This window comes from Salvia splendens, chromosome 4 (genome assembly GCF_004379255.2).
Source record: "Salvia splendens isolate huo1 chromosome 4, SspV2, whole genome shotgun sequence".
Classification (NCBI taxonomy): domain Eukaryota; kingdom Viridiplantae; phylum Streptophyta; class Magnoliopsida; order Lamiales; family Lamiaceae; genus Salvia; species Salvia splendens.
In genome coordinates, this window is record NC_056035.1 from 7552850 (window position 1) to 7578545 (window position 25696).

General features: G+C 43.0%; 5 protein-coding genes across 9 annotated transcripts; all 5 read right to left on the reverse strand.

Annotated features, from left to right (window-relative positions):
- Positions 1-1364: 1364 nt before the first annotated feature.
- Positions 1365-10038, reverse strand: LOC121799356. Its single transcript, XM_042198700.1, has 5 exons — positions 9729-10038; positions 3019-3229; positions 2490-2594; positions 2316-2403; positions 1365-2210 (listed from the first exon to the last, which is right to left on the reverse strand). Exons 1-5 carry the CDS (start codon positions 9731-9733, stop codon positions 1579-1581), a joined length of 1041 nt encoding a protein of 346 aa, XP_042054634.1. The 5' UTR covers positions 9734-10038; the 3' UTR covers positions 1365-1578.
- A 3417-nt stretch (positions 10039-13455) lies between these two features.
- LOC121799030 lies at positions 13456-15648 on the reverse strand. The gene is made up of 2 exons (XM_042198348.1): positions 14263-15648; positions 13456-14187 (listed from the first exon to the last, which is right to left on the reverse strand). The coding sequence occupies exons 1-2, from the start codon at positions 14368-14370 to the stop codon at positions 13474-13476; spliced, it is 822 nt and encodes a 273-aa protein (XP_042054282.1). The 5' UTR covers positions 14371-15648; the 3' UTR covers positions 13456-13473.
- A 514-nt stretch (positions 15649-16162) lies between these two features.
- LOC121798338 (fasciclin-like arabinogalactan protein 21) lies at positions 16163-17550 on the reverse strand. Its single transcript, XM_042197278.1, has one exon. The coding sequence runs from the start codon at positions 17266-17268 to the stop codon at positions 16273-16275; it is 996 nt and encodes a 331-aa protein (XP_042053212.1). The 5' UTR covers positions 17269-17550; the 3' UTR covers positions 16163-16272.
- A 581-nt stretch (positions 17551-18131) lies between these two features.
- On the reverse strand, positions 18132-20702 carry LOC121798339 (membrane steroid-binding protein 2-like). Its single transcript, XM_042197279.1, has 2 exons — positions 20318-20702; positions 18132-18680 (listed from the first exon to the last, which is right to left on the reverse strand). The coding sequence occupies exons 1-2, from the start codon at positions 20629-20631 to the stop codon at positions 18284-18286; spliced, it is 711 nt and encodes a 236-aa protein (XP_042053213.1). The 5' UTR covers positions 20632-20702; the 3' UTR covers positions 18132-18283.
- A 1537-nt stretch (positions 20703-22239) lies between these two features.
- LOC121797653 (F-box/LRR-repeat protein At3g48880-like) lies at positions 22240-24443 on the reverse strand. Of its 5 annotated transcripts, none has more exons than XM_042196293.1 (3): positions 24170-24443; positions 23217-23613; positions 22240-23016 (listed from the first exon to the last, which is right to left on the reverse strand). In XM_042196293.1, the coding sequence occupies exons 2-3, from the start codon at positions 23573-23575 to the stop codon at positions 22434-22436; spliced, it is 942 nt and encodes a 313-aa protein (XP_042052227.1). In that variant the 5' UTR covers positions 23576-23613; positions 24170-24443; the 3' UTR covers positions 22240-22433. The 5 variants fall into 5 exon arrangements, with proteins under 5 accessions (XP_042052227.1, XP_042052226.1, XP_042052225.1 ...); XM_042196292.1 differs by having other exon boundaries at positions 24144-24443; XM_042196291.1 differs by having other exon boundaries at positions 24263-24442.
- Positions 24444-25696: the final 1253 nt, after the last annotated feature.

Genomic DNA, 25696 nt, shown 5'->3' on the forward strand with positions numbered 1-25696 from the left:
TATAATTATGTTAGTTCCATTTTTCCCTGGCAGCATCATTCTAATCGTTGCATCATCAAACTTATCAAAGTTTGATAAATAATTCTTAACAAGTGTGTTGAGAGGGGAGTGCCCTTTTCCCCATGCGTAGTTGGTATTCCCTTCAAATAAGCTCCGTCCTTCCTTAAGAATAAGGAGGAAGTTTCTACCCAGTTGAGCACACGTTCACTTTGATTATGGGTCAGGCGCAATTCTTTTAAGCGGAAAGGGGATTAAATAACTTCTAATGACTACTATTTCTTTTCAGCAGGCCTCTTAAGGGCTTGATTTTTGTTTCCTTTTCTGTTTGAGAAAATTTTGACTGATTAGATACTTACCATGTTTCACCAGCCTGGTCTTCGCTCCATTTGGGAAAAATATTATGAAGAGGCACATGCTGTAGTTTATGTAATTGATGCTGCTTGTCCATCCCGTTTCTTCATTATGTGTAACATTGTATTCAAAAGGCATTAAAATTTGAATTTGGTTTGCAGAAAAGGTTCTTCGGCATGAGGATTTGCAAGGAGCTCCACTTCTGATATTAGCAAATAAGCAGGTAAACATCTAGTCCTGTGCTAGAAGGGATGTTCTTGACAATGAAAAAAAGTACTATCAAATACTACTTCATTTCATGGTTTTATACTTCTAGATCTTGTTAAGTACTCTTCAACTGAGGTCATGAAATAATGGTCACGGATAACCTCACAAGACCATCTGCGTAATCCTGAATGTTATACTATCACAAAACAAATATTGAGGGGCCCTCTTAAGATATGAAGTAAATAAAAATGTTGAAAAGAAATATCTCTAGTAACTTATTAGATTGTAAACTGCAGGATCTCAAAGATGTTGTACATGCTGATGAACTTGCTCGATATCTGGACCTAAAAAATTGAACGAAAGAGTTTATGCATTTCAAGCAGTTTCAGCAACTGATGGGTAAACACATTCTTTTTCTTATACTTAGTAGGAGAGCAACTGAAGTGGAATCAGTTCAAATATGGACACGACAATTTCTGGGTGTGACTGCAGGCTTGGGATCAAAGAAAGTGTAAAGTGGCTAGTAGATGCTATGGAAGCGAGAGAACAGATACATTGAGAATTCGTGCTGGATCAAGTGTTGTCTAGAATCGATAGTGCTATAGCAACCTTATAATAGAGTTATATACTAGTATTACACATTGTCATATGCATATCATGGTTCAATTTTTTATCTGCATAGTTTGGCATTGAACCGACATCAATTCTATAGTTTTTTCATGGCAAAGTGGCTGCTGTTCTTTTTTTTATAAACCTGCATTTCACTTCAAGTTATATTATCATTATGTGACTTTGTGATAGTAATGTTTAAGAACACTGAAATTCTTCAAAAAATCGTTCTGGAGTCTGGACCATGTAATCTGAAGTATAATTCAGATTATCCAGATAGATTTACAAAATCAGGAATTCTAGCCAGCTGCTGCAGAAAGTCGCTAGAATGACTAAATATTTCAAGTAATTTTAGACAAGGGCATCAAAACAGACGATCTATCTAAACCTAGAAACTTGCTACAAACATTTTCATTTTGTAATACAGTGGTTGGAATTGTCATTTGGTAGTGGTTCCTGATGTGAGCTAAGAAGCTGCTGGAATGCATTCTGAAAATGGGAGCCATCCTCCACTGGGATTTCATTGGTAAGCATCTTCACTGCGAACTCAAAACAAGGATCGGCCCAGATATCACTGAAAGGAAGCGCGCAGGAGGAAGCTGAAGCTTGGATGGGGGACACCTCATTCATCTTGTTCACATCTTCTATCGGGATTGCACCGGTGAGAGTTTTGATTGCAAACTCGATGCATGGATCCATAACTAAATCATTCAGTGAAGACTTGAGCTTCTTTTCATCACACTCATGCTCTTCAGTAGATGAAACATCTTCCAGTGGCAAATTGGTGGAAGCTTCTTCATGCTTCTTCATCTCTGTACTACCTGACAGCTCAGATTTGCCGATAGTCTCAACATCTAATGGTGGATCTGCTTCGACCCGAGCAAGCCGTTTTGAACTTCTGCGAGGCAGCTCATTCATCCATTTGCTGTTTTTCTTTCTCTTCTTCAGGGATGCTGCCTTTTCCTCATCTTCTGCCACAGAATCATTTTCTTTTTCTATTTGCGCAGAAGCATCTGTATGTGATGGATCAATGCATTCACCTTCTGCGCCACCACAAACAATCTTTACTATCAGAATTATCACTTGGAATATCACATGTAAATGTGAGTCATAATAAGCAGATACTATATGCAAGAAACAAGCTGTACCTGACTTTACCGTGTCTCTCCTGGTCTTGCCACCCTTGATCGATCCCGAAGGTAATAATCTTTCTTTGACACTCTTTTTCATGTCTACCTACACATTGCAAGAGTGGGAAACTATTCCTAAGTATATATGGATTCACGTTGTTGGGACAAGAACACAAGGTTTCTAGTTTCTACCTTATTCCGCAGCCTGAGTTTGAGATCTTTCTCAGCATTCTTAAGATACCGAAACACCTCAGGCTTGGACTTGAATCTGTGGTCATTTGATGGACTCACATAATACTAGCCATGTATACAGAATAATCAAAACCAGTTTCAAAAACAGTATTCCGCCACAAATAGTTAGAAGGAATAAAGATTGAGGCTTTTTTTAGTGGTGTCATGGATTGTTGCAAATAGAAGATCGAGTCTCAAGATCTCATACTCAAATGTAATACAGCAAAAGACTGAATCTTGATTTATCAGACTTTAATTACCAAAACAAGTGCTTCTCAACATACTATCTAACAAAAAATAATCAAAATAATCACGTTGACAGATGAGCTGCTCTTCCCAGTTGCCACTTCACTAAATCAAACTGCATGTACTAACTAATAGCTATGAACTCATCAGACATGTCTTACACCGAGGTAAACAGCCACTAAAATCGCATTTTAGAAATAAAAAAGTTATGAAATTGAAATAATGTACTTAGTAACTAAATTACCCTATCTTTTCTTCCAGAGCTCCGAACTCTCACACAAACTTTCCAGTCCACCGGCAGCCACTCCGGGCGTTCACCATCCATTTCACAATTTTGCACTATTTTCAACTTCTTCCTCTGGGACAAACACTGACTCCCCCCAAAAAAGAGAACTTTTTTTTCTGGGAATAGGAAACAGTCTCTTCTTCTTCTTCTTCTTCTTCTCTCACATGATTTCTGATGATTCCGCGAATTTTTGATGATGATAAATGCTCGTAAAAATAAATTACGACACAGAGAATTTTACGTGGTTCGATTTACTGAGGTAAATCTACGTCCACGGGGAGAAATGGGGGCAGGTTTGTATTGCTTGATCTGCGAATTACAGCTTACAACACAGACTTGCTATATGATTATTTCTCTAGAGAGATTCTAACCTCTTCTATCAGATCTAAGTTCTATTTATATAATGAACTCAGATCATGGCTTGCATCACCACCCCAAGTCGTGGATGTCGTGTAGGTTATGGCCTAAGATCGTGGGTGAAGCGTAGGTCATGGCCTACGATCGTGGCCTGAACTGACATCACGTGGTAGTGGGTGTGTTGGACATCCTGTATGGGTCCACTAACTCCTTGTTCGGTCGAATACCGAGACCGAACTGCTTTGGTTGCCGATCTGAGAGTAGAGCTTGATGCCGACCTGAGAGCAGAGCTTGATTGGTTGGCTTTTACCGAGCTGTAGGCTGAGGCCGAACTCTTTGGTAATGCCGAACTCCTCCGAACTCTTTGGTAATGCCGAACTCATACTCCTCCTTGGGCTTTGGGCTGATGGGCCGTCACTGCTGTTGGGCTTGTTTAGTTCGTACCCCATCACTACCCCCCCCGAAAGACGAAGTGAATCACTTCGGCGAAGCGAGTCACTTCGGCATTCTGGATAAAGGTACGGGGGAGGCTGACGTCAGGGGACGTGCCTTGCATGTGACTGCATTAAATGCGACAGTAAAATCCGGCCGTTGAATCCTGAAAAGGTGGGATTCGAAACGGTGCGACGATTTTGAAATCTTCGCCGAATCTGATAGATATGCTCTTTCTTCCTCATTTGAACATCTTTGCTGTTGCGTCTTCTATACTCTCTCTTTCTCGAGAAATTTTCTTCCGCTTTCAAGAGCTTCTTCAGACTTTCTTCACTTTCAAAAAGTAAGAAAAATGTCTTCTTCTTCTTCTTCGGTGTCGGGTAGCGGTAGGAAGGGGATAAGGGGTCTTCTAGCCGGAAAGAATCCGGGGAGAAGACCGTAGAGTATTTTCACAGTATCTTGAGTAAGGATACTGTGATATCCCTTCACGAGAAATATTTTTTACCTGGGGGGAAGGCGGTGGTTCCCGACGATGATCATAGGGCTAACGACCCGCCGGAGGGTTATGCCACCGTTTACGAAGCCTGCTTAGAATGCGGGCTTCGTTTTCCTCTTCCCCCACCTTTTGTAGAGCTTCTTGATTTTTTTCAACTCCCTTTAGGTCAGGTGACTCCGAACTCTTGGAGGCACTTATCGGCTTTTGCTGCCGAACTGCGTAGGCTAGATAAGGATCTGTCTCTGAGGGCAATCCTTAATTTTTCCAGTTTAAAAGGAAGGGATCTTGGTTTTACTTGATCCCCTTACAGCCTTTTAGGGCCTTCTGCAAAACCAAGTGGCCGAAATGGCAAAACCGTTTCTTTTTTATAATAGGACTTCGGCTCCGGGCTTTCCTTGGAGAAGGCCGAAGTCCGTGATTCCCCATCCTCGGTTAGAACCGTTGGCCGAGCTCGAGGGGCGAGCTCAATAAGATTCCTATGATTAGGAAACAGTATTCGGAAACTGAGCTCGTCAAGGGCGACCTCGTGTTCAATATCTCGTCTTCGGACGAAGAGGCCGAGGGTGAGGATTTCTCTTTATCTTTATGCTCTACTGCTTTAACGAAGAAAACTAACCTTGTTTTCTTGCTTTTTGGCAGTGTTCATGCTGAATAAGGCTATCCGAAAGTCCTCCGAGCTTGAGGAGCCGGAGAAAGAGAAGGCTACCAGCTCGGCGCCTGATGCCGAGAAGAATCCGAAGAGGCAAAAGACCTCTTCGGGTCCAAAGAAGCCGGAGTCGACTTCGGCAAGTAGGAAGGGGAGGACCCAGAAGCCCCCGAGAGCGCCAGAGAAAGACGTGGTCTTGGCGCCTCCTTCGGAGCATATCTGTGAGCCATTTTTATGGCCCACGGACTTCGCCGAGGTGAATTGTCTTCTTGATTCTTTGGCCTGGCTTCTGTCCTGTATTTTTGGTGCCCTCTGTTGACTTTTTTCCTTATCCATTTTCAGAGGAACGATATGCTCTCCAAGCTCGTCGCCGTCGAACTCTCCAAAGCGTCCAATGACTATGCCGAGATGCAGAGGAAGTTGGCGGCTGCTTGTCATCAGGCCGAACAGGCTGAGGCTAAATTTGAGAAGGCCAGAGCTGCTAGGATTTCGGCCCAGGATGAAGCTCAGTTTGCCAAAAACCAGCTCGTCATCCAGCGAGAGCAGGCGAAGCGGAGCGATGCTGCCGCCGTGGTTGCCCAGGGGGAGGCTCTCCGTGTTTACACGGAGAAACTCTTTTTGAGTAGCCAGTTCTCGGCTTTTGTCGGTAGTCTGGTAAGGCTAATTGCCGATAAGGGCGAGCAGGGGGCCGATGTCGTACTGCCTCTGTACAGCCGAGAGATAGCAGCTCGGCTTCAGAATCTGCCGCTCCTTGAGGAGCTCGCTTCATCTTCGGTCCTGCTTTCTGCAGACCGAGTCCGGAGTTGTCGAGCTGATCGGGACGAGAACCTGGAGGCTATCTTTGCCTCCGTGGGACCCGTTTCACCCGCTTCGACTTACAACGGAGAGGGTGAGGCCGAGCCGCTGGAGCGGGAGGCCGAAGTCGAGCGAGCCGGGCATCCGGAGAAGGAAGCCGATCAGGAGGCGCAGCAGATCGGCTACGGTGGCGCCGAGCAGGCTGGGGAGAGCAAGGAGGCAGAGGCTGAAGCTGAAGCAGATAAGGAGAAGGAAGCTGAACCTCACCGAGAAGGCGGAGACGAAGCTAGCGAAGTATGATTTCGTCTCCCTTCTCTTAGTTTAGTTTCTTCCTTTATGTAAAATGGCCTTGAAGCCCTCCTTGTATAGAAAAATTTTTTTTTCTTATGAATGAAAAAATTCTTCTTTCTGCTCTTGTGTCTTCGTTTAGCCTTTCGTACTCTCTTACTCCTGTTGTGGTTTACTACCTGCTCGGTAAGCTGAAATGCCGAACTGACGTAGCTGCTTTGTATTCTTAACTCTCAAGGAGCTGGAGATACTTCACTGGAAACGGCTGTACTCTTCGGCTTTAGACGAAGCTGAGAAAAGAGCTATAGCCGATCAGACGAAGAATGACGAGCTTCTGGCTCGTTTAGTGAAGCTGGAGGCCGATAATAAGGACTTAGAGTCCGATAAGAATGATCTGGAGGCCGAGCTGAATACGACCATTGCTGAGAGGACTGCGTACGAGGATTACATCCGTGTGCGCGGGGGAATGACCATATCAGATGCTCAGAGTCGAGTTGACGAACTGTGGGAGGAATATAATGTACTCCGGAGGAACAATGCGCTGGAGAGCTCGGCTTGCCAACAAGTCGTGACATCATTGCGGCGCTGGGCTTCTCGGTACAACATTGTTCTTTCTCGGCGCCCCTCCATAGAAAGATTCCTTCGGCATATCGCGCCAACAGATGCTCGCACTCCAGATCAAACCTCTGGTTCCCTTGTTCAAAATCCTACTCCCAGCCAACAACGAACTCCGGAACAGCCGGAAACGTCAAGACGAGAACGGGCTCAGGAGCAACCGGAATCGTCAAGACAGGGACGGACTGAAATTCGCCGAGGAGTTGTGACTATGAGCGAGCAAGATCAGCAGATGCTTATTGCAGAGACTCTTCATCGCCGAGGTGTTAGGACTTCTCGAGCTCGGGGAAGAGGCGTTGGGTCGAGGATAGCATCTCGTCGACCTGCTTATTCTTCATCTGCTCGGAACAACCGAAATCGGCTTCCAGAGGATTTTGCAGATAGGTGGCTTAACTTCAGCAACCCTGGACAGTAGAATAGTCCTTTGTAATAGCGTAACGCCATTTTGTAGGGTAGCGGAGTTGTGTGCCGAACAAGATTTGAAAATGAAATTTTGTTTTTGTTTTCGCTTCTAACACTGTGTATTTACAGCTTAGCGAAAAAATTTCATCGTACTTGTCCTCGGTCTTATGAAGTAAACTTCTTTGACCGGACTTGTCTTTGGTCTGATGAAATAAACATCTTTGACCGGACTCGTCTTTGGTCTGATGAAATAAACATCTTTGACCGGACTCGTCTTTGGTCTGATGAAATAAACATCTTTGACCGGACTGTCTCTTACAAATGGAACTTTTTGAGGTTGGAAACGTACCATGTTCGGGGTACTTGTGCTCCTGACACGTGAGTCAATTTGTAAGACCCTTTGCCGAGGACTTCTGACACCCGATATGGAACTTCCCATGTGGGTTCGAGTTCGCCCAGCTTTTCTGCTCGGCTTACTTCGTTGTTTCTCAAGATGAGATCTCCCACTTGAAATTGCAGCTTTTTCACCCTTTGGTTATAATACCGGGCTACTTGCTCCTTGTACTTGGCTGCTTTTATGCAGGCCAATTCTCTTCTTTCTTCGGCCAGATGTAGTTCGGCTCTTAGTCCGTCACCATTCATTTCTGAGGAGAAATTGAGTTCGGGGACTGGATATGCCGATCTCAACCGGAATCACGGCTTCAGTGCCGTACACCATCGAGTTCGGCTCCGGTGTGACTTCGGTCATTTCGCCGGCCTCTGATTCCGGCTGCTGTGATTGCTATGCTTGATGGTGCCGAACTGATTGCTCGGCACTTTTAAGCGCAATCTGCGAACACACTTGCTCTTTTTCGATCACCTCGGATGACCGCTATCTCTCCTTTAGTGGAGAAGGTGTTCGGCGAGGATGCCTCTGATCGCTATGACCGGGCTTCTTTTTGTCTTCTCTAGATGAGCTGTCTAAAGACCGTTTTCGACGGTCTGCCTCATCGGCACGAGAAAACTTGTCCGCAAGGTCCCACATCTCTTGAGCTGTTTGCGGACCGCACTCCACGAGCTTTCTGTAGAGAGCTCCGGGCAGGATTCCATTTTGGAATGCCGAAATGACAAGTAGATCATTGAGATTATCTACCTGTAGGCATTCCTTATGGAATCTCGTCAGGAAGTCGCTGATCTTTTCGTCGCGACCTTGACGTATAGAAAGCAGCTGAGCCGAAGTATTTCGGGCTTCCGCTTTCTGAAAGAACCTCCTGTGGAAAGCATCCATCAGATCTCGGTAGGATCTAATGCTGCCTTGAGGAAGGCTGTCGAACCACCTTCTGGCGTTCCCGATGAGCAGCTCGGGGAACAGCTTGCACATATGGACCTCATTGAGACCTTGGTTCGCCATATTATACTGATAGCGTCCCAGGAAGTCATGAGGATCCACGAGTCCGTCATAGGTTATCGACGGAGTTCGGTAGTTCTGTGGAAGGGGAGTTCGGGTAATATCGTCCGAGAACGGAGTCCTCAATACTCCGTACATGGCGAACCCGACATTTCTTCGGTATGGAGGAGATGGAGTTCTCCTGTGATTCCGGTACCGAGGATTCTTTCTTCTGGAAGACATGACACTACTGCGGTAGTGACTGTCTCGTATGGAGGGAGAGGGAGAATCCGCCGTTTTTGTCCCCGGCTGCTTTTGGCTTTTTTGCAGGAAGGTTAAGAATTCCTCCTGCTTTTCCGCCAAAAACAGCTTGACAGCCTCGTTCAAATCGGGCTGCTGGGAAGACTCGGTGTGACGGCTTTTGGAGCGGCTTGTTCCTCCACCATGAGAACTGGTGGTGGATTTATCCCTAGGCTGTTTTCCCGACCTATGGGATGGATTGGCTTCCTCCTGGTTCTCACGGGCAGGAATACGGGTACTCTGCGATCTGGTATGCATTTTTTGGGTGGAAAAAATGGATCAAAAATTCGCTTTATCACAAATTTTGTTCTCTGTTTCCCACAGACGGCGCCAGTGATGATTCCGCGAATTTTGATGATGATAAATGCTCGTAAAAATAAATTACGACACAGAGAATTTTACGTGGTTCGATTTACTGAGGTAAATCTACGTCCACGGGGAGAAATGGGGGCAGGTTTGTATTGCTTGATCTGCGAATTACAGCTTACAACACAGACTTGCTATATGATTATTTCTCTAGAGAGATTCTAACCTCTTCTATCAGATCTAAGTTCTATTTATATAATGAACTCAGATCATGGCTTGCATCACCACCCCAAGTCGTGGATGTCGTGTAGGTTATGGCCTAAGATCGTGGGTGAAGCGTAGGTCATGGCCTACGATCGTGGCCTGAACTGACATCACGTGGTAGTGGGTGTGTTGGACATCCTGTATGGGTCCACTAACTCCTTGTTCGGTCGAATACCGAGACCGAACTGCTTTGGTTGCCGATCTGAGAGTAGAGCTTGATGCCGACCTGAGAGCAGAGCTTGATTGGTTGGCTTTTACCGAGCTGTAGGCTGAGGCCGAACTCTTTGGTAATGCCGAACTCCTCCGAACTCTTTGGTAATGCCGAACTCATACTCCTCCTTGGGCTTTGGGCTGATGGGCCGTCACTGCTGTTGGGCTTGTTTAGTTCGTACCCCATCAATTTCATATGATAGCGTGAGTTGTAATCTTTGAAGAAAGGTAAAGCTGGGAAATTACTAGAAAAAAAAAGGTGTGAAGTGTGAGCAGAGTGGTTTAATTGGAGGGTCGAAAGCGGACAAATCGCATTCACGACCACTCTGTGGGCTTGCACTGCAAGAGAAACACCAAGTTGGATCTTTCACCAGGGATTCAATCAATTCTACAAAAATACCGAATTACTCTTCCTTTCCAGCATTTTTTTATTTGCCCCCCTTTTTTTTGTTCTTTTTTATTTGAATCCACTCTGACCGAAACCAACATCACCACATGTCACACGCCCTCCCGCCAAAGAGACTAGAGAGAGAGAGATGGGATCCAATGGAAGATGCTTTTTTGTGATATACAAGGATGTACGCTATAAGCCGGACACTTCCAATAGTCCCGCCACTTTTTTTATCCATAACTCCAGTTTATTTGTCCGCGCCCACAAATAAAAGTGTCTGCAGCTATAAGCCGGACACTTCTAATAGCCTCGCCATTTTTTTAGCCACTTTTCATTTTATTTCATTTTTCGCTTATTTTAAATCAATTGTAATTAAAATTATCGGAATGTAAATAATTAGAAACCGAGGTAATACTGAAATGTAAAAAAATATTTAGACCAAATATTCGTTGTATTATGGAACCGGGAAAATTATACAACGAACATTTTTAAAAAATACAAACAAAAACACCGCCACCGTCTACTCGGTGGCGGAATCGGATTCCTCCTTCTCTTCGGCCACGGATGGCTAAGCGCGTCCAGGTTGTCTGTAATCTCCAAACGCCGAACGACCAAATTCCTCTGAAAAGAGGCCTGACCTCGAAATTGGGTCTGTTGCCACGGCGGGGGCGTGAGACCACGTGTGGCCTGGAGGGGGCGTGAGACTCGACCTCCAAGGCTGAGATGGAGGAGGAGTTGGACTCGAACCCCACAGCTGGGAATGATAGCCGCCATATCCGTCATATCCCAATTCGTCAGTTCCGGGTGATTCGTCGTCTCCACAGTGCATTTTTAGAGAGTGAAAAAGTAAAGAGTGAATTAATGGAGAGAGTGTGAAATGGGTGGTGGATGAGTGATATTTATAATAAAATTTTCGAAAATAATAATAATAAAAAAAATGGCCGGACGCTGCCGGCGCGCCGATGACCGGCGCACTATAGGCGCGGCGAGGCACGCCCAGCGCGTCCTCGCCCCCTTCTCGCCGAATGGCCGTCCGCCCCAAAAAATGCGTCCGCCTCGGGGCGGACGCTTCCTACACTATAGCGCGGCGCGGCGACAACGGATTGGGGGCGGACGGCGCGCTGCCCCAATAGTGGATACCCTAACAGGAAAAAGCTCAAATTTTACAGTACTTTGAGTAGAGTAGGCCGCCAGTAAATTCTTGTCTTATTCATGTACTACTCAATATGTTAAATTATAGGCTTGTAATTTGCGGGTGTTCAACGCAATATCAAAGCTATTCCAGTGTTTTCAAACAATAAACAAAAATTGATCTTTAGCATAACCCTTTAATTCTTTTTCTCCGGCTAATCATTTGTTTTTGACAACATGAGGAACAGCATATTTTGACGTGAACCCCTTTGTAGAAGCTTGATTTCTTCACGATATTCACGTTACTGAAGTAAAGAAAACAAGAAAAAACCATTTGAATTAAATAGTGGCATATAATATGCCTGTTAATTTACATCACATAGAATTTGAAAGGTGTAACATTCATGTATATGTATTTCATAAACTATTACACATCATCAGAATATAAATGATTCTTCACAATCCAAAGAATTCAACAAACAGCTCTCGGTATTTATTTCAGAATTCTACTGCAACAGTATCCAATCTATTGAATGAAATAACGAAAGGGAAAAAAATCTGTATCATATTTAGGCTATATATGTCTTCAATATTCAGATATAGAAAAAGACAGAGAGCTATCTTGGATCAGTTGTGAAGCGGGTTCGGACCACACGGGACGAGCCTCCGCGACACCACGTGTAGCTTGTTGGTCTCGGCTGTGTACCGAGGAACAACGGAGAAGTGTCGAAGAAAAGTGGAATAAAAGTTTGCCCTCACTCTTGCTTCATTTGCAGCATGGTTGATGTGTCTGCAACTGGTAACATGGAGCTCTGCTGAAACAATCATGAATATGAGAAACAAGAATGAACTAGTTTGGATTCTCATATCCGAATTATTTTTTTTAAAAGAAAGAAGATCCTTAACTAAAGCAAGATGAATTGCAAATGTGTTTTGTAGAGCTACTTATAGCAAAAGAAGCAACCATATATGTAGAGCTACATATATGAAGAAAGTCAGAGGCAGGGATGAGAAGCAACGTCTCTACGCGTGCCAGTGTTGCTCAAGAAAACAATGGTTTCACGTCGTGAACTGTTAATAAAATAATTAGTAGTTGACTTTGTGTTTTTCCACATTATGTATTGCTTTGGAAAATTATTATTATTTGAATTCCTCTGTTAAGGTCTTCTCTCCTCAACAACAGCCGATCACTCGTCTCGGCGTCAACTGTCCTCTCCGGCGCCCTGCTTCAGGGTCGGCGGCTTCCAAGATTGACTGTGCGCGGGGAGCGTTCCCGTCGGGCAGTCAAGTTCCCAGGGTTTTCACAAGATATCAACGAGTTATTGGGCAAAAGATATTTTTCATTCATATCAGATAATGAACAAAATAGCCCTATTTATAATCTACGGACCCTAGGTTTGGTTCGACCTAATCCTAAACATCGGGAAAGAACCAACAAGGAAACCCGACGGAGCTTATAATTACGCTCGACTCAATTAAAAATTAAAAAGAAAATCTTCCAAAAATAAAAAGAACTAAGGTTCGACTACTCCTTAAAATAAAAGTAACATAAATATGGAAATAACTATTTGGTGACGAAGTTGTCAAATCTACTCGGAGCTTTCACATTCCTCGTCGGTTTAGACTTCGCGATGGACGCCTCTTCTCGAGCTTCCGTTACCCACGTATCCGCTTCACTCCTCATCGCATGTTCCTCGTCCTGCTCTTCCGGAGGTTGCGGTTCAGTTGGGATCGTATCAACCCCCCCTCCATAGCTACATCCTTGTCCTCAAGGAGGATATTTGGAAACTTACGTTGAATCACCTCCAAAGGCTCCCATGACGGAGACTCCGTTCCATCCGACCATCGAACTAACGCGTGCTCCCTTGGCTGATCCCCAGTCCAGAGCATTCTCCTCTCCAGCACACGAACCGGATACACCACAGGTCGATCGCCGATAAATTCCGACGGTAAGTCGCCCCGAAGTTCCACTGAGTCACCAGAAACAAACGGTCGAAGTAGGCTAACGTGGAACACGTTATGGATTCCGCTCCCCTCCGGGAGTTGCAGCCTGTAAGCCACCTGGCTGATTCGTTCGATCACGTCAAATGGCCCATAATATCGTCGCGCCAACTTGGCCGACAACGGACGGGCGATCGAATGTTGACGATAAGGCTGGAGTTTGAGCAACACCTTATCCCCCACCGAAAACTCCACGTTTCGACGACGTTTATTCACCGAATCTCGCATCGAAATGCTCGTTTTGTAAGTCCACGGTCGAATACTTGGGCCATTTAATCAGTGCGGGTCTCATGAAGGCCGATCCGAGCAAAATTGCTTCCATGACCGCCTGGCCTACACCAAAGTCGGTTAAGCAGCTTCGGGGTTTCTTGGGTTTGACGGGGGGTACTACCGTCGTTTTATTACAGGATACGTTATGATTCTCGATCGCTCCCCGTATCAATTAAAATACACACTTCCCGATCCTGTATTGACCCTATCACTTTCAGAGGTCGTGAGCGACGGCCTCCATACATAGCGTGTACGTGTGCTACCTCCATGTCTGCCAAATCCTCCGTCATATCCTTCTCCAAATCGCCGTCATCCACATCGTCCGAATCGTCGGCATAACAAAGTAAACGCTGCTTGCAAACGTGTCCAATGACCCATTTATCCGGACAATAGTAGCAGAGACCCATCTTCGCGCGCTCTGCCTTCTCTGCCTGGGACACCCGGACCTGCGGTTGTCGCGAGGGGGTCGCAACACGTCCCTGAGCCGGCTGTTGAGTCTGGCCAAGGATGTTCTGGGTCGGCGGATGGCTCGAAACCGGGCCTGCCTGAATGCGAGTCTCTCGGGCTTGCCACGGGCGACGAGAATTCTGCTGATGCTGCTGGCGGTCGCCGTGGGAGTCGGCCAGTTCCAATGTCAAAGCCATCGCCGCGGCTAGAGACGACGGCCGATGCAAGCGCAACCGTTCCTGCATATCCGGCTTTAATCCCGCCACGAACAGAGTGAATAGCTGTCTTTCCGGAATGCCCTGAACTCGGTTGAGATATTTCTCGAACGTATCGTGATACTCGACCACTGAACCTGTTTGCGTCAATTTTGCAATTAATCCAAAGCGATGACGGATGTCCTCCAAAAACTCCTGCCACGTGACAAATTCATTATTCGCGCAATAATTAAAGACCCACTCCGATGCCGGAGGGTCAAACAACATTACCGCATAGTGTAAGCGTTGTGCGTCTGGCATCATCAGATGGTTAAAATAATATTGGACCCTCGACACCCAATTTGTCGCGTCAGATCCATCAAATCGTGGTGCCGCCATCTTAACCCTTTCGGTCTTATCAAGCGATGCGTCTCGTGAATTAAAACGTTGAGGCGGATCCCAACATGAAGCTGGGCGGTCGAACGATTGATTAAAACCGTTGAATCTGGCGCGGCCAGAATCAAACCCCTATTGAGTCCCATTCACTGCCGTCCTGCCGTAACCCTCCTGGCGACCGGCGTTCTGGTGGCGAGACTTAGTCCCGCTGTCCCATGTTCGTTTTCCCCGAACATCCATCTCCTCATACTCCTCCCAATCGCCATGCCTCGATGGAGGTTCTATCTCGCACGTAAGGGCCGGCTCCAAATTCTCGAACCTACGATCCGTCTCGTCCCTCCACACGTCCAATTTATCGAAACGATCCAACAGCCGGTCCAGTTTAGCATTAATAGGGTCACCCTGCTGCACGTCGTCTCCCTGCCTTGTCTCCAATTCTAAGTCCTCGAACGGTGGGTGATTGAATCCTCCAGCCTCACGGCGAAACACCGGCTGACCACGTCGGAAAGGCCCCCACCCCGGCCTACCGCAGTTTTTATTGCGTCGCATTGAATTCAAGGTGAAAGCACCAGATGTTAAGGTCTTCTCTCCTCAACAACCGCCGATCACTCGTCTCGGCGTCAACTGTCCTCTCCGGCGCCCTGCTTCAGGGTCGGCGGCTTCCAAGATTGAATGTGCGCGGGGAGCGTTCCCGTCGGGCAGTCAAGTTCCCAGGGTTTTCACAAGATATCAACGAGTTATTGGGCAAAAGATATTTTTCATTCATATCAGATAATGAACAAAATAGCCCTATTTATAATCTACGGACCCTAGGTTTGGTTCGACCTAATCCTAAACATCGGGAAAGAACCAACAATAAAACCCCGACGGAGCTTATAATTACGCTCGATTCAATTAAAAATTAAAAAGAAAATCTTCCAAAAATAAAAAGAACTAAGGTTCGACTACTCCTTAAAATAAAAGAAACATAAATATGGAAATAACTATTTGGTGACGAAGTTGCCGAATCTACTAGGAGCTTTCACATTCCTCGTCGGTTTAGACTTCGCGATGGACGCCTCTTCTCGAGCTTCCGTTACCCGCGTATCCGCTTCACTCCTCATCGCCTGTTCCTCGTCCTGCTCTTCCGGAGGTTACGGTTCAGTCATCGCCTGTTCCTCGTCCTGCTCTTCCGGAGGTTGCGGTTCAGTTGGGATCATATCAACCTCACAAAGGAATATAGTGATCTAGTTCATGACATTGTAATTGGATGAGATTAAAGCTACTAAATGGGAATATAGATTGAGAAACACAGTAATTGATGTGTTGGGGTCAACTCTGTTGCAGGCGTGACCTAATTGTATATAGCCTACTAATCTAGACTCTTCCCACTCCCAGTGGCATTTTCTGTGCAAGTTTTGTGTGACTTTCTTTAACTATCCATTTGTCAATTCAGCTATGCAGTGACATTAATTCATTAAGTATTTAATTTTAGGAATTTGATTAATACTAGTATCAAATCACAGGGAATATTTGAAAAGCTAGCATAAACAAGTGGTTGACATTATACGGTTTCCTTGAACCGACAGGCCAAAGACATCTTTGTTTATCTTCTTCACCCTCACGTTTTACTTGGTCAGCTGATAATCTTGTATTCTTGATAGAATGTGTTGTACCACTGAATCTGGTACGGATATTGAAACAATATTAATTTAGTACTCCATAAATTAACTTGTTTATTGTCTTCAACTAAAAAAGATATGGAGCACCAGTTCCAGTTGTAAGACAACAGAATTAATTTGACCCTTAATAATAAAATGAAATGAATAACAAGCCAAAACCTGCAATCTCCGTATCTACATTTGTGTCTTCACAATGTACAAAGAAGAGCAAAAATTATTTTTAAAAAATGAAAAAAGGAACGAATTAGTGAAAGAAATCGTCCAAATAAAGACTCCTTGAAATTCCATGAAGGACGAAGTTGTTGGAGGAGAAGACGTCAGGCCTAGTAATCTGGACTCCATTAACAGCCAAATTTGGAGACATATTAGCAATCTGGAGATGAGAGGCAGGAAGCAATGTTGTGAGCGATGAATTCCCCACCGCCCTCAACTCCACATAACTATATCTCTGTCGCAGAATGTGAAGTCTCACGACTCTATCCAAGAACGGCGACGGCGAGGACAGAAACTCAAAATCCCCCGCCGCAAGCACGGTGACGGAGGAAAGATTCGCGTAATCTCTAAGAATCCCATCCACAACCGCCTTCAATCCGATCGCGAATGAAACAAATCCGTTGGAGCTCAAAACCCTAATTATCCCTTTCCACTCCACCGCCCCTTTCCCGGCGAGAGCGGTGGATAAGGCGCGGCACGCCGCCGCGGCTTCGAAGGGCGCGGAGACGCCGTGGACGGCGAGGGGGCCGTGGAGGAACATGTCAGGGTGGGAGACCAAGACGTGGTTGATGGTGAGGGAGGTGTAATTGGTGGAGTTGGTGATGGCGAGGGTGTCGTCGGCGGCGAGGGTTTGGAGGCAGAAACCGGGGGGTTTCTTGAGGAGGACGGACATGGGGAGGGTGGCGGGGACGGCGTGGTAGCGGAGGAGGTGGCGCATGGTGGAGGGCGGGAGGGAGAGGAGGGAGATGGCGGAGTCTTGGATGGCGAAGAGGGTGGTGTGGGGAGAGGAGAGGAAGAGCTCCGGAGAGATTCGGAGGAGGGTGGCGGTGATATGGAAGCCGCCGTGGAGGCGGAGGGCGAGGGAGGCGTTGAGGGCGAGGGCGAGGGCGAGGGCGTGGGGAGGGGGGAGGGGGTTGCTGGAGGGGTATCTAGCGGTGGAGATGGCCATAAAAGCGAGGGTGCAACACATGGCAAGGTAGAAAGGGGCGTGCCACCAGTGTGAACACGATGACTCTGCTGCTGCCATTGCCGATTTTCAACTGCATATATTTACTTCTTTATCTCTTCCATTTATATAACTCCAGTACTCTAGTTCGATGTCTGTCTTGCTCCATGCAAATTCTAACTTTCAATTTTTTCCATATTGTTATTATTTTTATTTATTAAGTAGTAACTAGTATTACTATAAATTTTATTTTTATAGTAAAAATTCTGAAAATACTGTAAATAAGTCCTACATCCCACTAAATCACTTCACTCTTATTTTATTTATAAATCAATATAAAAAACAAGTATCATATTCCACTAATCTTTTCAACCCATTACTCCAGTACTCTAGTTCGATGTCTGTCTTACTCCATGCAAATTCTAACTTTCAATTTTTTCCATATTGTTATTATTTTTATTTATTAAGTAGTAACTAGTATTACTATAAATTTTATTTTTATAGTAAAAATTCTGAAAATACTGTAAATAAGTCCTACATCCCACTAAATCACTTCACTCCTATTTTATTTATAAATCAATATAAAAAACAAGCCTCATATTCCACTAATCTTTTCAACCCATTACTTTTTTATATTTCTTAAAGCTCATGTCCACAACCATTATTTTTTATATTTCTTGAAGCTCTTGTCCACACTAAATATGACTCATATTGTGGAAGTTGGATAGATAAGGAATTAATTTAGAGGTGAAATGAAACACCACAAACGGAATCTGAATCTCATATCACTAAATACTCGTAGGCAACCTTTACTGCAAGTTTTAATTTTTTGCCTTTTAGCATTTCTAGCTTTTGCCTTTCGTATAAATCGCAGTGGAAAGATAAAAATGGATGGTAATTATATCCAAAAGATTGAAACCTAAACAGTTGAATGAAATGGCGTATAAAACCCAACTCCATAAGCTTCATGTCATTATTAGGCCAAAAAAATAGACAAGTTGTGATCTACAAGGCCTGTCATAAGATAGAAATGATGTAAACAAGGGTAAAGTATACTATCATTCAACCCTATTTGCATTAACATATTGATAATATTTCACACCTTTTTCTCGACATCAACATCAGCAGCAGCAGTTGTGGTTTCCTCTGTTTCCTTAGGAGCAGCAGTCTCTGATGGACCATCTTCAGCAGGTTTAGCAACATGACCCTCGGCAGCATCTTCTACCGGTTTAGCAGCATCACTTGGAGAAGCATCGGTTGCTTCACTTGGGGTGGGACCATCAGTTACTGGCACGGTTGTCTTGACAGTTCCCACCTTCACATATTTGCTCATGAACTTGTATTCCCAATCTTGCAGAGCTTCCATCTCAAACACGCCCAGCCCAGTAAGATCACCATTCAGGTCTTTATCCTCGAAGGACATTTTTGCAAGAGCTCTACTAGCATCCTTTCCCGCAAACAAAGCATAAGGTCCACCGGGTCCATAAAACATCCTGCAACCATAGAATGATCCCAACTACACAAATTAAGCCTTTGGCACGTTCATACATCTATGATCTATATTAATTAAGCTTGTTCTTATAGGGATCTATAGCTTGACTTCCAACTTCCCAAAGAAGAAGCACTGGATTGATACAACATGTAAAAGGATCACCATTCAGGTCTTTATCCTCGAAGCGACAGCAATGTTGGCTTACCAGTGTTTGCTGACCTCAATTGTTAATCATGACACATAGCATCTACTCTACTTATGTAAAGGATCACTCAGTGTGTGCAAAGTTCCAAAGTAAGTAAGTCTTACTCAACAATCATATGTGAATTTTAGTATCTATCTATGTTGTCACTTGCACAATGCTCAGCAAATCAGTAACTTAAGAGCTCATTTTGTCTACCAAGATTTGATCATATGAATTATTCACCCTTTCAACGTATAAGCTATGTAAGCTTGTGTTAGATGGTTGGTGACAAGCTGGCAGAAAAGTGGAGCATGGCAGAAAGATAACATCTTTGAAAGTTAATTGTAATTAGCAATCAAATTGAATTGGGAGTCAAGTGATTCTCCCAGCTGAGTTGATAATTGGTAAGTAGAAGATTAAATACTACTGATTAAATACTACTGATTTAGCAAATAAAAAAAATTAAAGTGCCTAATCCACAAGAACTAGACAAAGGAAATTATCTAAACCACTACTTAAGAATAGCAAATAAAAGATGAGCATCAGTGCTTTTATGCTATAAGTGTAGAATATGGCATATACAGACTATACGACTAGACTGCTGACTAGAAGAATTGTTAACTCAGACAGTGATATCAAATGGTAGTATAAGTTGCAACAATCAACATCCAATTAGATGGAACAAAACAAGGAATTAAAGAGGGAAACTTCAAATCCCTCACCATACTCAATTTGGGGTTGGGAAGCAAGCACATTCCTCGCAGAAATTTGCACAAACATTTTAGGCACAAAAGAAGATTCAACACTAAATGAAAATACCTTACAAGAAACTCCTCTCAAGAAAGCTAATGACTTGTACTGACCTATTGACTTATCTTATCTTCTTCTTTGGAAGTTTAGTTAAATATAAACGGTATCTTAAGCAAACAGAATACCGAGTTGCTAATAAACTTTTGTATAGCATATTTCAGGAAAGCTTTTGCTTCTAAAGAAGTTATCTGTTTTAGTCATTAAGGACTGCGTGAGGAAAGCTAGAGAATACAAGCAATAAAATTCATTGAGACAGTGACTCTGAAATACTCACTCAAAATATCTTATACTCCGTAGTAAATCTTTTTGCAAAACTGCATAGAAACGGGGAAGGAAAAAACACCCAAAAAAAGTTCAATCACTTTACCCAAGAATCCAGAAGAAAAGGAAGCTCAAAAGTGAGAATTTAAACCATGGAACAACAAAAAATAGACATACGGAATCAATCGGTCAGCCATATAAAGAAAAAAGGGAATTCACTAAACCCTCCTCATAAGCAAATACACACCACAAGCCAAAAAAATCAGCAAAACCCTAACAAATTGAGAACACATCGATCTCAGCAACATACACAGAAATTTCAAGAAAACGGGAAGGAATATAGATAAAAAAGATAAAAGCAGGGGAAGAGGGAGGAGATGGACCTGCTCTGCGTGACATCATAGATCTGGCCCTTGATAGCCATGAGTAGAGGCTTGTCGGAATTAGAGCCGTCGTAGAGTTTCAGCTCCTCGGCGGTGATCTCACCAAGCTGAACAGGAGGGGGCAGAGGCTCCATCTGTTCCTCAAAGCCTCTGGACCTGTCATGGGCGTGGCCGCCATCGGAGGAGCCGAACAAACTGGAGACAACGTAGTAAAGCGTGAGGCCTAGAGCAAGAACCGTGAAGAAAGTAGCCGGAGAAAGCCCTGTGTAGGCGGTGATCGATTCTTTCAATGTCTCCCACAACTGAAGGGCCATTGCGCTCTAGAGAGAGAGAGAGAGAGAGAGAGAGAGAGTGAGAGTGAGAGATGCTGGTTGGTATTACTAATTGAGTCGGCTATTTGGACTATCTGACTTCTACAAGTACTAATAATTCAATGCTCAATTTAATTTTGTTTATCAGTATAATAATACTTACTCTTAAATTTGTTTGTTTCTTCAATCTCCTCTTCATTGTCATTAAGATATAGTAATGAATTAAACAGAATAAATGGCATTTTATTTAATCACGAATATTAGATCTATTTAACAAAAGAAATTAGAGGAACTATTCATGGACCACTAGGCATGGGGATTGCGGAGTGGCCCAATGAATCAAAAGGTGCGAAAAGTTAATGCAATTTGCGTAGTTCGATAGGTTTATTTAATATGATTAAATAAAAGATAATTTTTGTGTCCAGTTTTCTTGTTTCATCAATAATTAGCCGTCCCGCACTACTCGCACTTATTTCCTTTTTGGGCGTCCCAAGTTACTTGCACTCTTTCCATTTTTAGTAAAAAATTTCACCTACAACCGTCATTTTTGACTTTCCTATACACTCATTCCTTAATCTCCGAGCTGAAAAGGAAATGAGCGAGTAGCCCGGGACGGAGGGAGTACTACTACTACTATTGTTGTAATTTAATATTTTCATTTTTAGTGTATCAAATTAACTTCATTTATCATGGATTATTAATTTATCGGGAAATTGGTCTCTAAAATAATGAATTTTGTTTAAAATTTGGTATTTCCTACTAACTTTAAAATTTGTACTATATAATATCACAAACTTTGCACTTTATTTGGTATTTCCCCCGTCATGTCTATTATTACTATATTTGACTAACTTACAAGGCTTTTTTTATAATGCTTGAAACAATTAAATAAACGTGGTTTTCAAAGTGATTTTTTATCCTATATGTTATGGACTTAAAAAGTGATTTAAAATATCATAAAACGTATCATGGTTGCCTAAGTAAAATAAGATTTTGATAAAATGAGTTTGAGAAACACCAAACAAAATGCAAAGTTTGGAGTATTATAGGCCAATTTCAAAGTTCATGTGAAATACTAAATTTTAGGCAAAGTTCATGATTTTAGAAACTAATAATCCTAATTTATCATTGGTAAATTTCGATCAAGATTTGGCCTGCCCTTTGCTTCGACTTGCACACTCCTATGATCTTGTCATAATTGGACCATTAATTATACTTATAAGTTATAACCATAGGCTATATCATTGAATTAGTATAAATATGAATAAATAAAAAATAATTGTTGTAATCTTGATCATTGATTAATTTGGTATTTAACTATAAAATGAAGAATATAGTAAATAAGCATATTACCGTGGAAAATCCTCATTACAAAGCCAGTTAAATAGTGTAGCGCAGGAGTCGACAGCCAAAGGTACCGTAGTTTTTAGACCAAAAATAAAGAAATGAAATTACATAAATCCTAGTCAAGTTGTGGTTGCATAATACTCCCTCCGTACAAGGTATATCCTCCATTACAATATAGTTGAGACGTTTTTTGACCACGAGATTTAATAATTTGATGTTTAAAGATTAAATGAAGAAATAATAAAGTTATGAGAGAGAGTAAAGTAGAGAAAAAATAAGTCTCGACTCTTGAACAAGTCTTGAATCACCTCCACCTACAGCAGCTACAAGTTTAGTAGTCAATTGCAGATGGTATGTGTATATATTCTCTACCATCAAACATCTGCGCATATATTCTTATTCATTTTGGTGTCTCTACCACTCCACATTTTATACACTACACACACACCTAAACCTAATCATATGGCAAGAGAACTCACTTCATCATCTCTCCAAAGATCTTCCTCGTACTTGTACCACCTTATCAGTCCCTCGTCGTTCCTCGTCCGCTGGCACATTGTGCAGGACTCGCTCATGCACGTCACAAACTTCTTCAGCCTGCTGGCTCTCTCTAGAATCGACTTGTCCAATGCTTTAAGGACTCTCCTAGGCGCTGGCTGTGGAGGGTCTTCCATGAGCAGACAGTGCGATATGTTCAGCACTTCTAGTCCCGGGATGCACTCCAGGATTATGATCAAAGCTTCCTTGAACAGCACCGAGCAACGGAGGCTCAGAACTTTTAGGTTTGGCAAAAATGCAGCCAGCGTGGATGCAAAATATATGTCGCAAGGTCCCATCACTTTCAGTTGTGCAAAATTCTTGCAGCTTCTCGAAACCTCCTCCATTAGGTATGGGGGATTTGATATGCTAGGCATTGTTAGTGACTCCAGATCTCCCCACATCTTAACGGCCTGGCATATGCCTGTCTTCTTTATTCTGTTCCACGCGGGCATCACCAGGCGCTTGAGACGCGGGCACCTACAATGCAGATCATCAAACGATCTGCTAATTATCGATATCTCCAATAAGATATATATATATAAGTCAGATACCAAGTAAAGCAACACCTTTGAAATTTTCTTTCGCGCTAACTCAGAGCATTATATATACATACAAAGATGCAGAATGTTAAGTCCTATAATTAGCTATTTCACCTCATGAATGATAAGATCATATCAGTAATATCAGCAGTCGTGAATTACCTTTTAGCGGTATATGTGAGTTGATCATCGCTGACATACATATTAAAATGGAAAATCATGGTCAATATGCTCTCACGGCTGAGATTCAGAGCAATCTTCAAAACACGCGTAAATGTTTTATCAGATCGACCATCCACATACACGTATGGCTCCAGCGGGATTTTGATGAAGTTGGACTTAAGCAATGACAAGTCAAGGGTCTTCCAGAGCAAAGGGTCACAGGCAGCCATTCTCCACGTGTGACAAACATGAGCAACTCCAGAGGTCAGTTCATAGATGTTCATCCTTTGGAAAATCTTCACCAAGATATCAATATCCATGTCCTCCCACCTTCTGATAGCAGAATACTCATCCTCCATGATTCGCGCTTCACAAAAGGCTTACAACATCACCAACCCTAAAAACAATCAAACAAGATCGTTTATGACTCTGTCACTTCATATGAAGCATTGTGTTGTATTGCAATCACAGTAGTTCAACAGATTGATCAGGATATAAGAGCAAAAAGTGGATCGTGATGAACGATGTGCGAAAGTCACAACAAAGACAATTACAATTTCCCAGATACTAATGCAACAAGAGCTACTTCAATTGCTACAGAATTACAAATTCCCACCTTCATTTCTCCAATTACTAATTCTGCCACTGCTCAATTTCTTGATATCATATCTTCAAAACGCACATACTTCACTTTAGTTATGAACAACCAGGAAAAAGAAGAAAAGAAAAGGGATAAAGTTTATCTTAATTCTATACCAAATAGTAGGAAACTTCAATCCAAAGAAATTCATGAATTGAAGGAGCCAAATTAGGACAGAACTAGACGAAAATGAACACACAACACCACTCAGAAACAACAACAAACACCAAATCATACATAAATCGGATGAAAGCATTTCATTTCTGTAAAGAAAAATCTCAACTCACACACAAAGACAAGTGAAATTTTCCACCTCTCGCTCCAATCACCAACATTCCAAGAAAATGCAAAAATCCAGGTGAAAAAAGCGAGCAATTTTAAAAAGAGAGTGATATTGAAGGAGTACCTTAAATTTTAGGGATCTGCGTGTATGCGGGTTTATTGTAATGATAACACCATGTCTGAAATGGGATATTTATTTACTAGTAGTACGTAATTTTGTTTTTCTGTTTTAGGCAGTCATGTTCTGCAACTGTGCAACTTAGATTAGGAGAGAGAATCAGATTCTAGGTGGTCAAGAAATCATCAACTCGACTCCATTCAAGAAATCACTCGAATCAAATGTCATTATTTTGTATTTAACGGTACTGACAATTGTTGCTCACTTTAGTTTCATCCATAATTCTTAAATAAATTACACCTTTTTCTAATCAATATTTTTTATTTTCTCTCTGTGTTTAACTCGCTTTGAAGTTTGAATTGTCTTTTTCCAATCGAACCAAAATAATCATAATTCAGAAAAATATCATACTGAAAACTAAAATTCAAAAATAGAAATAACCAAATTAATACTAGTAATTTCTCAACTTCCAGCTTCAGATTCCAATTTTATAATGATATATAAGCCCATTACTGATTGGGTTGTTTTCTACGGCCCGTTATAAAAAAATGAGGCCCATTCACTCATCATTGAGAATTATTAGCAAATCCAACAAAAGCCCGGATCTCAGAAGGCAACGCTTCTCAGCCGAAGCCAGAAATTTCAGTCTCCACTCCCCAAGAAAGTTTGTTTAACGGCAAGATGGCCGGCGGCGGAGACCACCACCACCACGCAGATGGGGCACACGGCGGAGATTTCAGGGCGAAAGTGTGGAGCATGACGGGCGGGGCCAACTGCCGCCCCAAGCACTGGAAGCGCAACACCGCCGTCGCCATGGCCGGCATCGTCCTGATCTGTATCCCCATCGCCATGAAATCTGCCCAGCTTGAGGTATACACCTTCAATGCCAGATGATTTTGATTTTGCTGGCTTAATTTTGTAATCCTTCTGCTCTTTTTATCAAACTGAATTTAGGGTTTTTGTCAGTTATGATTGTTTTCCGTTGTTTCATTTAATTGGCTTACGCTATTGCGGCCTGTCTGCTTCTCGCGATCTGTGCATTCCTAATATAGGGGGGCAAACGACGGTTAGAGGCGTGTATGTATTTAGGGGTGTGTGATTTGGGGATTATCTACCGTCAGCTCTGGGCATTTGGCTAGTTCACATTATCCATTTTCTGTTAAAGTTCAGCTCTCTGAGGGCAGAATCGTTGAAAATATCACTATTTAGCATCCAGTCATGAAAGTGGAAATGAACAAAGAAACCAGGAAGCTCTTTTTCTTTTCTGTTTTTTTTTTTCGGGCTGAGAAAGGGGTAAGGGAGGGATTGAAGGGTTCAAAAGAAAATGCAGCATCATAAAGTGTGGTTGTGTATGCCAAACTCCGTATTGACTCGTGTATCCTATTTAATTAGTTATGCATCTTTTGAAAACCTCATACAGTATGTTAGAGAATTTGCCTT

Coding starts and splice junctions, on each gene's coding strand:
- LOC121799356 (XM_042198700.1), bottom strand. Junction 2,595..3,018: donor GCTCTGGAAGAAAAGATAGG/GTAATTTAGTTA, acceptor ATACATGGCTAG/TATTATGTGAGTCCATCAAA. Junction 2,211..2,315: donor GAGAGACACGGTAAAGTCAG/GTACAGCTTGTT, acceptor GTGGTGGCGCAG/AAGGTGAATGCATTGATCCA.
- LOC121798339 (XM_042197279.1), bottom strand. CDS start 20,631: ATGGCCCTTCAGTTGTGGGAGACATTGAAAGAATCGATCACCGCCTAC. Junction 18,681..20,317: donor TATGATGTCACGCAGAGCAG/GTCCATCTCCTC, acceptor CTATGGTTGCAG/GATGTTTTATGGACCCGGTG.
- LOC121797653 (XM_042196293.1), bottom strand. CDS start 23,575: ATGGAGGATGAGTATTCTGCTATCAGAAGGTGGGAGGACATGGATATT. Junction 23,017..23,216: donor CTCACATATACCGCTAAAAG/GTAATTCACGAC, acceptor GATAATTAGCAG/ATCGTTTGATGATCTGCATT.
- LOC121799030 (XM_042198348.1), bottom strand. CDS start 14,370: ATGGCGGCACCACGATTTGATGGATCTGACGCGACAAATTGGGTGTCG. Junction 14,188..14,262: donor CACAACGCTTACACTATGCG/GTAATGTTGTTT, acceptor GTCACGTGGCAG/GAGTTTTTGGAGGACATCCG.
- LOC121798338 (XM_042197278.1), bottom strand. CDS start 17,268: ATGGCAGCAGCAGAGTCATCGTGTTCACACTGGTGGCACGCCCCTTTC.